Source organism: Leptodactylus fuscus, chromosome 1, assembly GCF_031893055.1.
Source record: "Leptodactylus fuscus isolate aLepFus1 chromosome 1, aLepFus1.hap2, whole genome shotgun sequence".
In the NCBI taxonomy this organism is placed as follows: Eukaryota; Metazoa; Chordata; class Amphibia; order Anura; family Leptodactylidae; genus Leptodactylus; species Leptodactylus fuscus.
The window spans coordinates 189317074-189330458 of record NC_134265.1 but is presented as its reverse complement, the minus strand read 5'-3'; the positions used below and the strand labels follow the sequence as shown (position 1 = coordinate 189330458).

General features: G+C 40.5%; 1 protein-coding gene across 1 annotated transcript in view; it reads left to right on the top strand.

Annotated features, from left to right (window-relative positions):
* DGKQ (diacylglycerol kinase theta) overlaps positions 1–13385 on the top strand; it is a 121640-nt gene that overhangs the window by 75358 nt on the left and 32897 nt on the right. The window contains exon 8 of the mRNA XM_075280420.1: positions 11278–11378. Coding sequence (XP_075136521.1) covers positions 11278–11378 — 101 coding nt within the window. The remainder of the gene's footprint in view (positions 1–11277; positions 11379–13385) is intronic.

The following is a 13385-nucleotide window of genomic DNA, read 5'->3' as shown; positions in this document are numbered from 1 at the left end:
GTTGTGTTAACCTCCTGTGTAATGAAGAATACCTATTTGGCCCTGACCTTGACAATATTTTATCCAATGCTGTGGATAGAAAGACAGGGTTTCCTGCCTAGTCTGCTAATACTAATAAATTTTGCAGGCCCTTTTATGTCCTTATGGAAGTTCAATAAAGGCAGGGAGGTCTTAAACAGATCCAAGGGCTGGTCAGACCAGAGAAGGAAGCAGAACGGTTTCCTATTTATTACCCCCGGAATAGAGACTTACAACCTTCCAAGCAATGACGCTAGATTCCAGATGGGAGAAAGGCTAAAACGCTTTCTCATGGCCTTGGCATACATTTCCCTAAGCCCCTGGGTTTTGGACAATATCAGGAATGGGTTGACTCTAGAGTTTCTCTCCATTCTCCCATCAAGGTACCAGGTCACAAGGACTTGGCCTGAAAGCACTGGTCAGTCAACCTTAGAAATAGAGATGCGGAGTCTAGAGAGAAAAAATGTTCTGGTAGAACAGGTGGGAAAGAGGTTCTTTGAAGGGGCTAAATCAGTACCTAGTATCCGCGAACTTCAAAAGGGAAATGGCTAGGTCAGCAATAAATGTGTTATTCCCCAACTGTTGGATGGCAGTGATGGATCTGAAAGATACCTACTACTACATCCTGAACTCTTTGGACCATCAAAAATTACCTGAGGGTGATAGTGTAAATAGATGGTCCATCCATCATTTTCAGTACCAAGCTCTTCCATTTGAGATCTCCATGGCCTTAAGATTTTTACAAAATTAGGGTGCATTCACACTGAGTAAACGCTAGCTTATTCTGAACGTAAAACACGTTCAGAATAAGCGGCGTCTAAAGCAGCTCCATTCATTTCTATGGGAGCGGGGATACGAGCGCTCCCCATAGAAATGAATGGGCTGCTTCTTTCACTCCGTGCAGTCCCATTGAAGTGAATGGGGAGTGCCGGCGTATACGGCAAGCTCTGCTCATGCCGGAGCGTACACGCCGGCACTCCCCATTCACTTCAATGGGACTGCACGGAGTGAAAGAAGCAGCCCATTCATTTCTATGGGGAGCGCTCGTATCCCCGCTCCCATAGAAATGAATGGAGCTGCTTTAGACGCCGCTTATTCTGAACGTGTTTTACGTTCAGAATAAGCTAGCGTTTACTCAGTGTGAATGCACCCTTTGTGGAAGAGATGGCAGTGCCAATCAGGGAGAAAAACATAATATTTATCTCTTATCTAGATGACTTCCTGGTTGTAGCAAAGACGGAAGTGGATTGTCTAAATTGTGTAATCCAGGTTCTAAAGGTCCTCTCACATCTGGACTGTTAGGTCAGTATTGAAAAAAATATCTTCTGGACCGCATAGTTCAAAGTCCTTTCTTCAGAGTAAAGGTTGTAGCTGTCCAGAGCCTTGTAGACTCTCTCCGTTTCCACACTTTGGTTTCAGTAAGTAAATCAATGTCTATGTAAGGGTTCCTTCCTGTGTATTTTGTACACTGGGTGTGATAGTACCAAAAGTAATAATTTAACAATAGGGTACCCCCCAAAAAACAAGACAATAAACCCCTAAAACGTAACTTTTATTGATGCCTGTAAAATATCCCTTAAAACAAACACATAAAGGAGGCCTCCAGGATAATCAAGACCTCATTCTCACATTCCCTGAATGGGGGGGGAGGGGAGAGGAAAAAGGACGATGGTATGATCTGGTTACTTAGACTGCTCTATTATACTCTTCAGTACTAACTGTGTCTAGTTATTTACATAAACCCTCCACCACAGGGATATCTAATCACAGCTGTTAACTTTATTTAGAGCCGAGTAGGCACTCGGGACACTGCAGTGTCTAAATAGAATGTGGGATTCAGACCATCATCTCTGAGTTTACATTGGAGATAGTGATAGATATCCCTGTGGTGGAGGGTTTATCCTGGAGGCCTCCTTTATGTGTTTCTTTTAAGGGATATTTTACAGGCATCATTAAAAGTTACGTTTTAGGGGTTTGTCTTGTTTTTCAGGGGTACCCTATTGGTGAAATTATTCCTTCCTGTGTATCCCACAGGACCAGATCCTCCCTTGCCAGACGGGGACAGAAGGGGCAAATTTTGTGAAAGGGATGCTGTGGAGAACCCTAGACCCTCTGGTAATAACCACAGACTCCAGGCCCTGGGAATGAAAGACTTATTCGGACTCCTTGAATTTTCAGGGTCTCTGGTCCAGCAGTCACATCCCAGCTTCCTGGAATCTGATGGTTCTTATGGCGGCCCTAATAAGCTTGAGGGTGGCCTCCCCTCTCCTTATCCAGGGCCAGCATGTAGGGATCCTGTCCGACAACAGGACTGTGGTAGATTACATAAAGATCTCTTTCCCTAATACAGACCATGTCCTAGATTCTGAGGTTGGTGGAGCCCTCCATTACATCCCTTTCAGCCCTTCACAGAAGGAGGTCCAAGAATTTTAGGGCAGATTATCTAAGTTGACATGTCCTAAAGCAGGGGATTGAGAATTGAACCAGTCAATTTTTCTTCAAATAGCGGAATCTTGGGGGATACCAGAGTTAGATTTTTTTGCTAACCTCTTCAACAGCAAAGTCACTCAGTTTCCCTGAATCCCAGAAAATCCACCATTGTGGTGGGATCTCTCAAGTGGGAATTCAGTCGGGCCTATGTTTCCCTCCATCTTCTTGCCAATTAGGGCTTGGTTCTCTCTACTGAGGATCCAGTCTGTGACAGACCCTAGATTCTTTCAGAGTTTCCAACCCTTCTGCAGTAGGGCACTATCCATCACCCCAACTCCACTTGACGGCATGAAACTTTAGAGGGGGTTATTAGCTGCAAGGGTTTTTTCTGAGGCAGTTATCTGAACTCTCTTAAAAAGCTGGAAGTCTATTACTTCTAACATTGATGCAAAGACCTGGTCTCAGTTTCTGGAGTTCTTGGGCTGTCCCTTTAATAGAGTACAGGGAGTCCCTATTCCGGAAATCCAGACTTTTTTCCTAAAGGGTTTGGAAAAGGGATTTTCCACCGTCACCCTGACTTTACCCTGACTATACTATAGTGTTACTAGCACCCATGTCAGCCAGATGTGTCAGTGAGCTTCAAGCTCTTCCACCCAATCCTTCCTTCACAGTGTTGCTAGATGATAGAGTAGTGCTTAGACCAGACCATGCCTTTGTTCCAACTGAAATTGTGTTGCCATCCTTCTGTGCCAATCTAAGAAAACCCAAAAGAACAGGAGTTCCATTGTCTGAATGTAAGATGGTATATAATAGAATATTTGTCGACCACTGCTGGTTGCAGGAAGTCTGGCTCCCTCTTTGTGCATTGCAGGTCACAACCGGGTGAAGCCTCCTCAAAAAGTATCCTGATGTGAAATTGGCAATTGCTGTAGCCTACAGTTCCTCAGGGGTGACTCCGCCAGGAGACCAATGGGTCTGTTCTACCAGGGCCATTGCCACTTCTTGGGCTGAGAAGGCAAATGCATCCATAGGGCAAGGCTAAGATTGGGGTGAGGCTCCACTGTCTTTTATTTTGTAGGTTTCATGTCCCTGGAGGTTGATCTTCTCTGTTGTGAGATCAGGAAAATCCATTTATCCTATGTAATTATAATTTTCTAAATCAACTTATTTCTAGAGGATAGTACATAACAAAATATAAAAAATATTTGTAGATATCGGCGCCTGCAAAAACAATTAAACAAGAAAATGAACTCTATTTTTTTCACAACTGCGAATAGACTTAAAATATTTATTTTTAGCTTTGAGTTTCTTTGAGCATTTTGACTGGTCTTATTTTACAAAGTTTAATGACATATGTTGTCTTACATAATATAAGAAGTAGGGTAGAATTTCCTACAATTCCAATAAAACCAAAATGTAATCTCTCCAAAACAAAAACATTCTAACAATCATATTTGGCCCATGCCTATAAATGTACATAAAAAATGGAAGGAAACTCTAATTTGGAAATAGTCAGGCACAGGAAAGGCTCTGGCTAAGAAGTGTAATAGACCTTGGATTAGTTTCCTAGAACACTCCACCTCCTTTGTGTATGTCCGGAAATCCTTTTAGCATAGCAAATGTTGTTGTAAGGAATGGCTTCTATTAATAGCAGTAAGGAAAATCCCATTGCATTACATATATCTGATCTATAGATATAGATCGCTTCCACTTGCTCACTGTCTTTTGGGTTTCTGAAACTATTTAATTTGGCATTGGAAAATGCTTTATAAAATACTTTGTGACCTTCCTTTTGGCTTAGAACCTTTTTTTTTCCCCTTCTTTCTTTCCATGCTTAAATGTCCAGTGGAGAAGCAAGACCTTTTACATTCATTATTAATAAATGCTAAGTGCTCATTACAAATGCAGACGCTTCAGCTAGCGCCTGTATATAAATATATTATACATATTTATATATATATATATATATATATATATATTATATTCTAAATATTAAATACTTAAGATTTGTCCTTGTGCAGGCCCTATACCATATTCGAGGCTAGCCAACTGATCTCTATTTATTTTGCCGATCAAACAGATCCTTTTTATTAAGATTTTCAAAAAAAGCTGTGTTGCTCAGTACCAGTTTGTTAATGAAAGCTATTCAGATGTTTTAGGAGTTCTGGAATGGTTCCTTTATCTACTAGACTAAGGCTAGATTTTAAACTAACAATTTTTGTGGTAGGTTTCCTCAATAATCTCATGATTCTGGCGATTAGTACAGTAGACTGTTCTCCGTATATTTGCCATTAGGGAAAACTGTGATTCTGTTCTTTTATTTTAATCTCATAATCATACAAGTGTTTTATCAAGTCTACAGTAAGTCTAGTTACAGAGTTGAAGTGTTAAATTACACGCTCATTGTTTTCTAATTCCACTTCCACTGTTACATTTGGAGACTGTGTTCACATCTGTGTCAGAGGCAGCATGAGGTGACTGCATTGCAGATCCTGTGACGAAAGCTGCATAAACTATGCACAGGATGCTGCATTATTTTATCTAATAAAATGCTGAATTCTGTGACTGATGTGTATAATTGAGCTGGACAGTAACATATGCAGCACAGATATAAATATAACCTTACATTTACACAGTATTAAAGCAGAAGAAAAAAAAAACCTTTTATTAATCTCACAACTTAAAAGCAGGCAAGCAAAATAAATTCTCAATTTAGTATTTAACATAACTTGAAATGTAACTTAAAGAAAGCCATCTAGACCTCTTAAGGTATGTTCACATGGAGTTTTTGGAGTGGATTTTGAAGTGGAATCCGCTTCAAAAAATGGTTCCCATTTACCAATGGAAGCCGTTCACTTCTTTTTTCCGCTAGCAGTGTCCGTGGCGCGAGGCTCCCTCCCGATTAAGCCCATTCTTCGGGCCTAATCCAGAGCGGAATGCCGCGACTGGATGCCGTTAGTTTCAGCACCAATATCCCTTCCCCAGCATCATCGCTGGGCATTAAGGAACACCCCCTCAGACAGTACAATACTATGGAAGGGGAAAATGATGCTAGACAGTAAGACCTGTCCTGACAGTGGAGAGAGAACAGTGCTGAAACTAACAGCACTGATATCTCCTGCACCCAAGCGCACTTTGGGAAAGCTGACAACGCACTGAATTCAGCACACTGTCAGCTTTTTAGTGGTATATAATACCATTGGTACCAGAGGAGAAGTCCTATTTAAACCTCTTTTTCAGTTAAGTCCTTGATCTCAACGCTTGCTCAATATGTCTTTCGCTTTAGTATGAGGACAAGGAAGGATCACAAAGATTGCATTTTTGGGGGATTTTTTTTTCTTTTAAATACAAATTGGGAAATATTGATGTGCAGTAGTTTTGTGGACTGTTTACACAAGGGCATGATTGGGCAAATGAGTGCAGTTTTGAAGGCTTATCCCCAGTAATTGTCAACTGCTGTTACTACAATGTAAATGATTAAAATGAAATTTAGAGGTAATAACGTGACACTAACCAGAAATATAGGGCATTGTGCTGGTAGCCAAATAATGTGCATACAATGCCTAACAAAAAGGCAGACCACCATAATATTGTGAAAAATATAATATGCTTTATTAAATTTTTTGAGTAAAAAAAATATATATATATATATATATATATATATATATATATATATATATGATAAAATAAATAGGGGGAATACTTATACAACCACAAATTGCACAGAGGTAATGAATGTTTAGAAAAGATTACCTGTATAAAAATCTCTCTATGTATGTACCGTATTTTTCGGACTATAAGACGCACCTAGGTTTTAGAGGAGGAAAATAGGGAAAAAAAATTTTGAAGCAAAAAATTGTACAATATTTAATATATGGGAGTTGTAGTTTTGCAACAGCTGCAAGGCCACATTGACAGGTGACCCTGCAGCTCTATGGGGACACATAGAGTGGTTTTTTTTTGCGGGGCCAGGTGTACTTTTTAGTTATACCATTTTGGGGAATGTCTATTGCTTAGATCACCTTGTATTGAAGAAAAAACCCCGGCGGTTTAGCACTTGTGATTTTTACGTTCACCGTACAGGAAAACTATTAGTAGACCGGGCATTTTCGGACACAGGGATACCTTCATTAGGCTCCCGGCTGTCACCCGAACAGGTCGGCTCCTGCGATATCGCCGCGCAGGAGTCGGCCTGCAACTTTACAGGTATGGGGCCGGCGGGGACCGGCCCCGGGGGAGAAGGGGCCGCCAATACAGACCCGGCATCCGCTGTAATAGAGAGGCGGATGCGGGCGAGGGATAGACGCCAGCACAGGTGCCGGGGCCTGAGACATCGCTACGCTACTCTGCCCTGCATGAAGCCAGCAGCAGGGGGACGGAGGAGCGGAATAGCATCGCCCCTGCCACTGCTGGCTTCATGCAGAGCAGAGGAGCGCAGCGATGTCTCAGGCCCCAGCACCTGTGCTGGCGTCTATCCCTCGCCCGCATCCGCCTCTCTATTACAGCGGATGCCGGGCGGCCACATTCGGACTATAAGACGCAACCTTCTTTTCCCCCCAAATTTTGGGGGAAAAAAGTGCGTCTTATAGTCCGAAAAATATATAAAGATACCAAACTAAATCAATTGGTCCATCAATCTACTCTAAAAAGTTACAGTTATGATCATAGAATGATCCAATATAAGAATAGAACAAGATATACTCATGTGAATCCAACAATGTTTCAATATTGAATAAAAGACATAGATGAGAACAGGATTAAACAAGTATAATGATCATTACCAATGAGTGTCCTCTGTGCAAATAACGCGCCCTGATATGGCTTCTTCGGGGGGAAAGAAGATTTATCATTCTAGAGGTAAGAACGTGTAAAATTTTTAAATGGGACCTTTCTCCAGATACACCAATTTCAACTTTTTGTATTCTTCAGTAGTTGCGGCTGTACTGTTTCTGGTAAAGTTGGAATATATCTGTCCTCAATGGTTCCTGAACAGTACCGATAGTTTCAATAGAGTTAGGCTGTATGAGAATTAAAGAGACTAACACCACCCGTTCCAAATGTACCCAAATTAGTGGAATGGTGTCTACTAAAGGAATGTAGAGAGTTGGTAGTTGACAGAGGTGGTGAAGGTCCTGTTCAGGGGCATAACTACCAGGGTAGCAGCGTTTTTTTTTGTTTTTTTTTTAAATAGGCTATTATCGGCTGAAGTAACTCCAGCCAGTAATACGCCCTATTTACATACCGATCCTGGTTCCTGCCCACGGCCGCTTGTGGAGGCTGCTGTGAGCAGGAGCGGGGGGATTGGTAAGCAAGGCCGCGAGCCCCACAAAAACTATTATTATATTAAGGGTATTTTCAGATCGAAGGCCCAGGGGAGGTAAGAGAACATAAAAAAAAAAAAACATTGTTACTTATCTCTCCGCGCTCCAGGCAAGCTTTGGGCCTACTTGAGTGACGTCCCTGACGTCGCGACGCAGACCTGGATCACGTGACTTGCCATACGTCATTGAAGATAGCCAATATCAACAGGGGTCACGTCAGAGCCATGGATAAGTAAATATCAGTGGTTTTGAAGTTGGTAATGGAAAGGTCCCACCACATACTACTTAAACCACCTCCATCACCAGCTGACTGAGGACATTATTAACCAAACTCCAGGGTGTTCACAAACTGAAGAGTGGCCTTATGATTAGAGAGGCTAAAATGGAATTAGAGATAATACAAGCTGAACTAGATTATATTAAGCTTCATTCCCCTGCTACTAAAGCTGTGTGGCCGTTCCAACAAAGATGCTGATCTTTTGCGGGATAAAGTGAAGTGGCCTTAATTCTTTGTGAAACCGTTATTATGAGCATGGTGACTGACTGTAATATCCTAGTCCACTTGGCTAAGATTGACTCTGTGTCTACAGTTGGGACTGAAATCAGAGGCTCAAAGGGACTTGCTTTTGTGGGACACTAAGGACATCTATGATGCCTTTTGGAGATTTTTATGCCTTTCTGTAGTACACTTATAAGCGCAGAGATAAGGAATCTGTTGGACAAGGGGGGTTGACTTGCTTTTATACTCTGTGCCTTGATTATGATGAGATGCCTTGGACCTAAGAGACCCCAGTCTGCACATACAAATGGATGGGGCACTACAGTCCTATGAAAAAGTTTGGGCACCCCTATTAATCTTAATCATTTTTAGTTCTAAATATTTTGGTGTTTGCAACAGCCATTTCAGTTTGATATATCTAATAACTGATGGACACAATAATATTTCAGGATTGAAATGAGGTTTATTGTACTAACAGAAAATGCGCAATATGCATTAAACCAAAATTTGACCGGTGCAAAAATATGGGCACCTCAACAGAAAAGTGACATTAATATTTAGTACATCCTCCTTTTGCAAAGATAACAGCCTCTAGTCGCTTCCTGTAGCTTTTAATCAGATCCTGGATGAAGGTATTTTGGACCATTTCTTTCTACAAAACAATTCAAGTTCAGTTAAGTTTGATGGTCGCCGAACATGGACAGCCCGCTCTCAAATGATCTGAAAACAAAGATTGTTCAACATAGTTGTTCAGGGGAAGGATACAAAACGTTGTCTCAGAGATTTAACCTGTCAGTTTCCACTGTGAGGAACATAGTAAGGAAATGGAAGACCACAGGGACAGTTCTTGTTAAGCCCAGAAGTGGCAGGCCAAGAAAAATATCAGAAAGGCAGAGAAGAAGAATGGTGAGAACAGTCAAGGACAATCCACAGACCACCTCCAAAGAGCTGCAGCATCATCTTGCTGCAGATGGTGTCACTGTGCATCGGTCAACAATACAGCGCACTTTGCACAAGGAGAAGCTGTATGGGAGAGTGATGAGAAAGAAGCCGTTTCTGCACGTATGCCACAAATAGAGTTGCCTGAGTTATGCAAAAGCACATTTGGAGAAGCCAACTTCATTTTTGAAGATTGAGTTGTTTGGTTATAAAAAAAGGCGTTATGCATGGCGTCCAAAAAGAAACAGCATTCCAAGAAAAACACATGCTACCCACTGTAAAATTTGGTGGAGGTTCCATCATGCTTTGGGGCTGTGTGGCCAATGCCGGCATCGGGAATCTTGTTAAAGTTGAGGGTCGCATGGATTCCACTCAGTATCAGCAGATTCTTGAGAATAATGTTCAAGAATCAGTGACGAAGTTGAAGTTACGTCGGGGATGGATATTTCAGCAAGACAATGATCCAAAACACCGCTCCAAATCCTCAGGCATTCATGCAGAGGAACAATTACAATGTTCTGGAATGGCCATCCCAGTCCCCAGACCTGAATATCATTGAACATCTGTGGGATGATTTGAAGCAGGCTGTCTATGCTCGGCGACCATCTAACTTAACTGAACTTGAATTGTTTGTCCAAAATACCTTTATCCAGGATCCAGGAACTGATTAAAAGCTACAGGAAGCGACTAGAGGCTGTTATCTTTGCAAAAGGAGGATGTACTAAATATTAATGTCACTTTTCTGTTGAGGTGCCCATACTTTTGCACCGGTCAAATTTTGGTTTAATGCATATTGCACATTTTCTGTTAGTACAATAAACCTCATTTCAATCCTGAAATATTACTGTGTCCATCAGTTATTAGATATATCAAACTGAAATGGCTGTTGCAAATACCAAAATATTTAGAACTAAAAATGATTAAGATTAATAGGGGTGCCCAAACTTTTTCATAGGACTGTATGTGTTCTATCTCTGAGCTTGGAGCTGTTTTTATATTTGGCCCAAGAGAGAATCACAGCGAAGGTGCACATTAAATGTTAACTCATCTAATTACAAATTGTTGCTCTACTTAGTTTTTTGTTTTTACTGCTTCCTTATTTCATTGCTTTGCCTGCTGGTATCCTGAACTATGCAGTTGCATGGCATCATATGACACTGTGGATAATACTTTATCTCCTAATAAAGGTTATTGTTGAATTAAAAATAAAAATAAACACACACACACACACACACACACACACACACACTGTACATTACCCACCAGTTTAGAGAAAAATACAAATTACAGCTAGAGCCAGCAAAGGGGAAAATTTCTACAAAATGCTGAAACTAGATCATAGTGGCCAGAAATAGTGTTTCTAGTACTGCAAACAAACTGTACTATTGATTTACACACAATTTTTGAAACATTTTATAACCTTTAATACTTATGATGTAAGGCATGTAGATCCTGTTGTTTGGCACAAATTATGCCAAAACTCTGGTACAATATGCTTAGTGTGCCCTAAAACTGCACAGTTTTCACTCAGACTGTTTATAACATACTTAGCAGTACACTCAAACGTATGGCTTTTGTGGTAACAGTTATGTGTTCATTCATCCGGCGTCTCGTTTTGTTCTTTTAATTCAGAATATGCAAATGAATAGTCTGGAGCACTGAGGAGGAGTCCATTGTTACAAACTGCTATGCCACACACTGTTTAATATGCTGTTGAGAATGCAAGAGCAGAGCCTCAGGCAAGATTTCAGCATAGCTTCCTGGCCCTGTCACTCACAGATGGGAGGGGGGGGGGGGGACATATTAGAGCAGTATCGAGTGTAGCAATTTGGAGCAATGAAGCTGCCCTTGGTGCTCTAGATTACTTATTTGCATATTGTGAAATAAATTAATATCTCGACAGAGGCATGAATTTTCATTGCTAAAAAGCGTTACCTTCAGGTGAGCCTGTTCTATCTGTGTTACTGGTTTAATATTCTTCATACTGGTGATAGACTCCCTTTAACTGAGATTCTTGATCAGTTGTTCTACAAGGTTTGTAATTGGTTTTTTATTTTTATTTTTTTTTAGATAAACAAAGTTTGAAGATTTATGATGGTCATGATGCAGTAAAGCGGAGTCAACCAAGGATAATCTCTGTTCCAAGAATTACGAAGAGTGAGGAAGTAGTGGTAAGATCAGCGGGTTTTTTTTTTTGGTCTTTGTTTTTTTTTTTAGTCTATTTTCATTCAGAATTGAATCCTCAGTCTTTTTTTTTATATAATTTTTTTTGATAGAATCTGCACTATGTATTCCTATAGCCTAGTCTGTGATATCCTGAATTGCATTTACAGTCCTATGAAAAAGTCTGGGCACCCCTATTAATCTTAATCATTTTTAGTTCTAAATATTTTGGTATTTGCAACAGCCATTTCAGTTTGATATATCTAATAACTGATGGACACAGTAATATTTCAGGATTGAAATGAGGTTTATTGTACTAACAGAAAATGCGCAATATGCATTAAACCAAAATTTGACCGGTGCAAAAGTATGGGCACCTCAACAGAAAAGTGACATTAATATTTAGTACATCCTCCTTTTGCAAAGATAACAGCCTCTTGAAGCTTCCTGTAGCTTTTAATCAGTTCCTGGATCCTGGATAAAGGTATTTTGGACAAACAATTCAAGTTCAGTTAAGTTAGATGGTCGCCGAGCATGGACCGCCCGCTTCAAATCATCCCACAGATGTTCAATGATATTCAGGTCTGGGGACTGGGATGGCCATTCCAGAACATTGTAATTGTTCCTCTGCATGAATGCCTGAGGATTTGGAGCGGTGTTTTGGATCATTGTCTTGCTGAAATATCCATCCCCGACGTAACTTCAACTTCGTCACTGATTCTTGAACATTATTCTCAAGAATCTGCTGATACGGAGTGGAATCCATGCGACCCTCAACTTTAACAAGATTCCCGATGCCGGCATTGGCCACACAGCCCCAAAGCATGATGGAACCTCCACCAAATTTTACAGTGGGTAGCATGTGTTTTTCTTGGAATGCTGTTTCTTTTTGGACGCCATGCATAACGCCTTTTTTTTTATAACCAAACAACTCAATTTTTGTTTCCAAAATGAAGCTGCCTTGTCCAAATGTGCTTTTGCATAACTCAGGCAACTCTATTTGTGGCGTACGTGCAGAAACTGCTTCTTTCTCATCACTCTCCCATACAGCTTCTATTTGTGCAAAGTGCGCTGTATAGTTGACCGATGCACAGTGACACCATCTGCAGCAAGATGATGCTGCAGCTCTTTGGAGGTGGTCTGTGGATTGTCCTTGACTGTTCTCACCATTCTTCTTCTCTGCCTTTCTGATATTTTTCTTGGCCTGCCACTTCTGGGCTTAACAAGAACTGTCCCTGTGGTCTTCCATTTCCTTACTATGTTCCTCACAGTGGAAACTGACAGGTTAAATCTCTGAGACAGCTTTTTGTATCCTTCCGCTGAACAACTATGTTGAACAATCTTTGTTTTCAGATCATTTGAGAGTTGTTTTGAGTAGCCCATGATGCCACTCTTCAGAGGAGATTCAAATAGTAGAACAACTTGCAATTGGCCACCTTAAATACCTTTTCTCATGATTGGATACACCTGGCTATGAAATTCAAAGCTCACTGAGGTTACAAAACCAATTTTGTGCTTCAGTAAGTCAGTAAAAAGTAGTTAGGAGTATTCAAATCAATAAAATGATAAGGGTGCCCATACTTTTGCACCGGTCAAATTTTGGTTTAATGCATATTGCGCATTTTCTGTTAGTACAATAAACCTCATTTCAATCCTGAAATATTACTGTGTCCATCAGTTATTAGATATATCAAACTGAAATGGCTGTTGCAAACACCAAAATATTTAGAACTAAAAATGATTAAGATTAATAGGGGTGCCCAAACTTTTTCATAGGACTGTATATATTTTATTTCAAATAACTGAATATTGATTAGGACTCCTGCCCTTTTCTAATGCATGATTTAATAGCTTCTTTTGCAAGTTGTTGAATGAGTGCCCTCCAATTTACTTCTATGTCATAGTAAATCTAAGATTTCTAAGAGTCATCACTGAAGCTGTAGCCTTTAGACTTTCCTGAGAGATTAACTGCTTACACTCATTCCCTTTTAAGGAACAAATAATAAAAAAAAAAA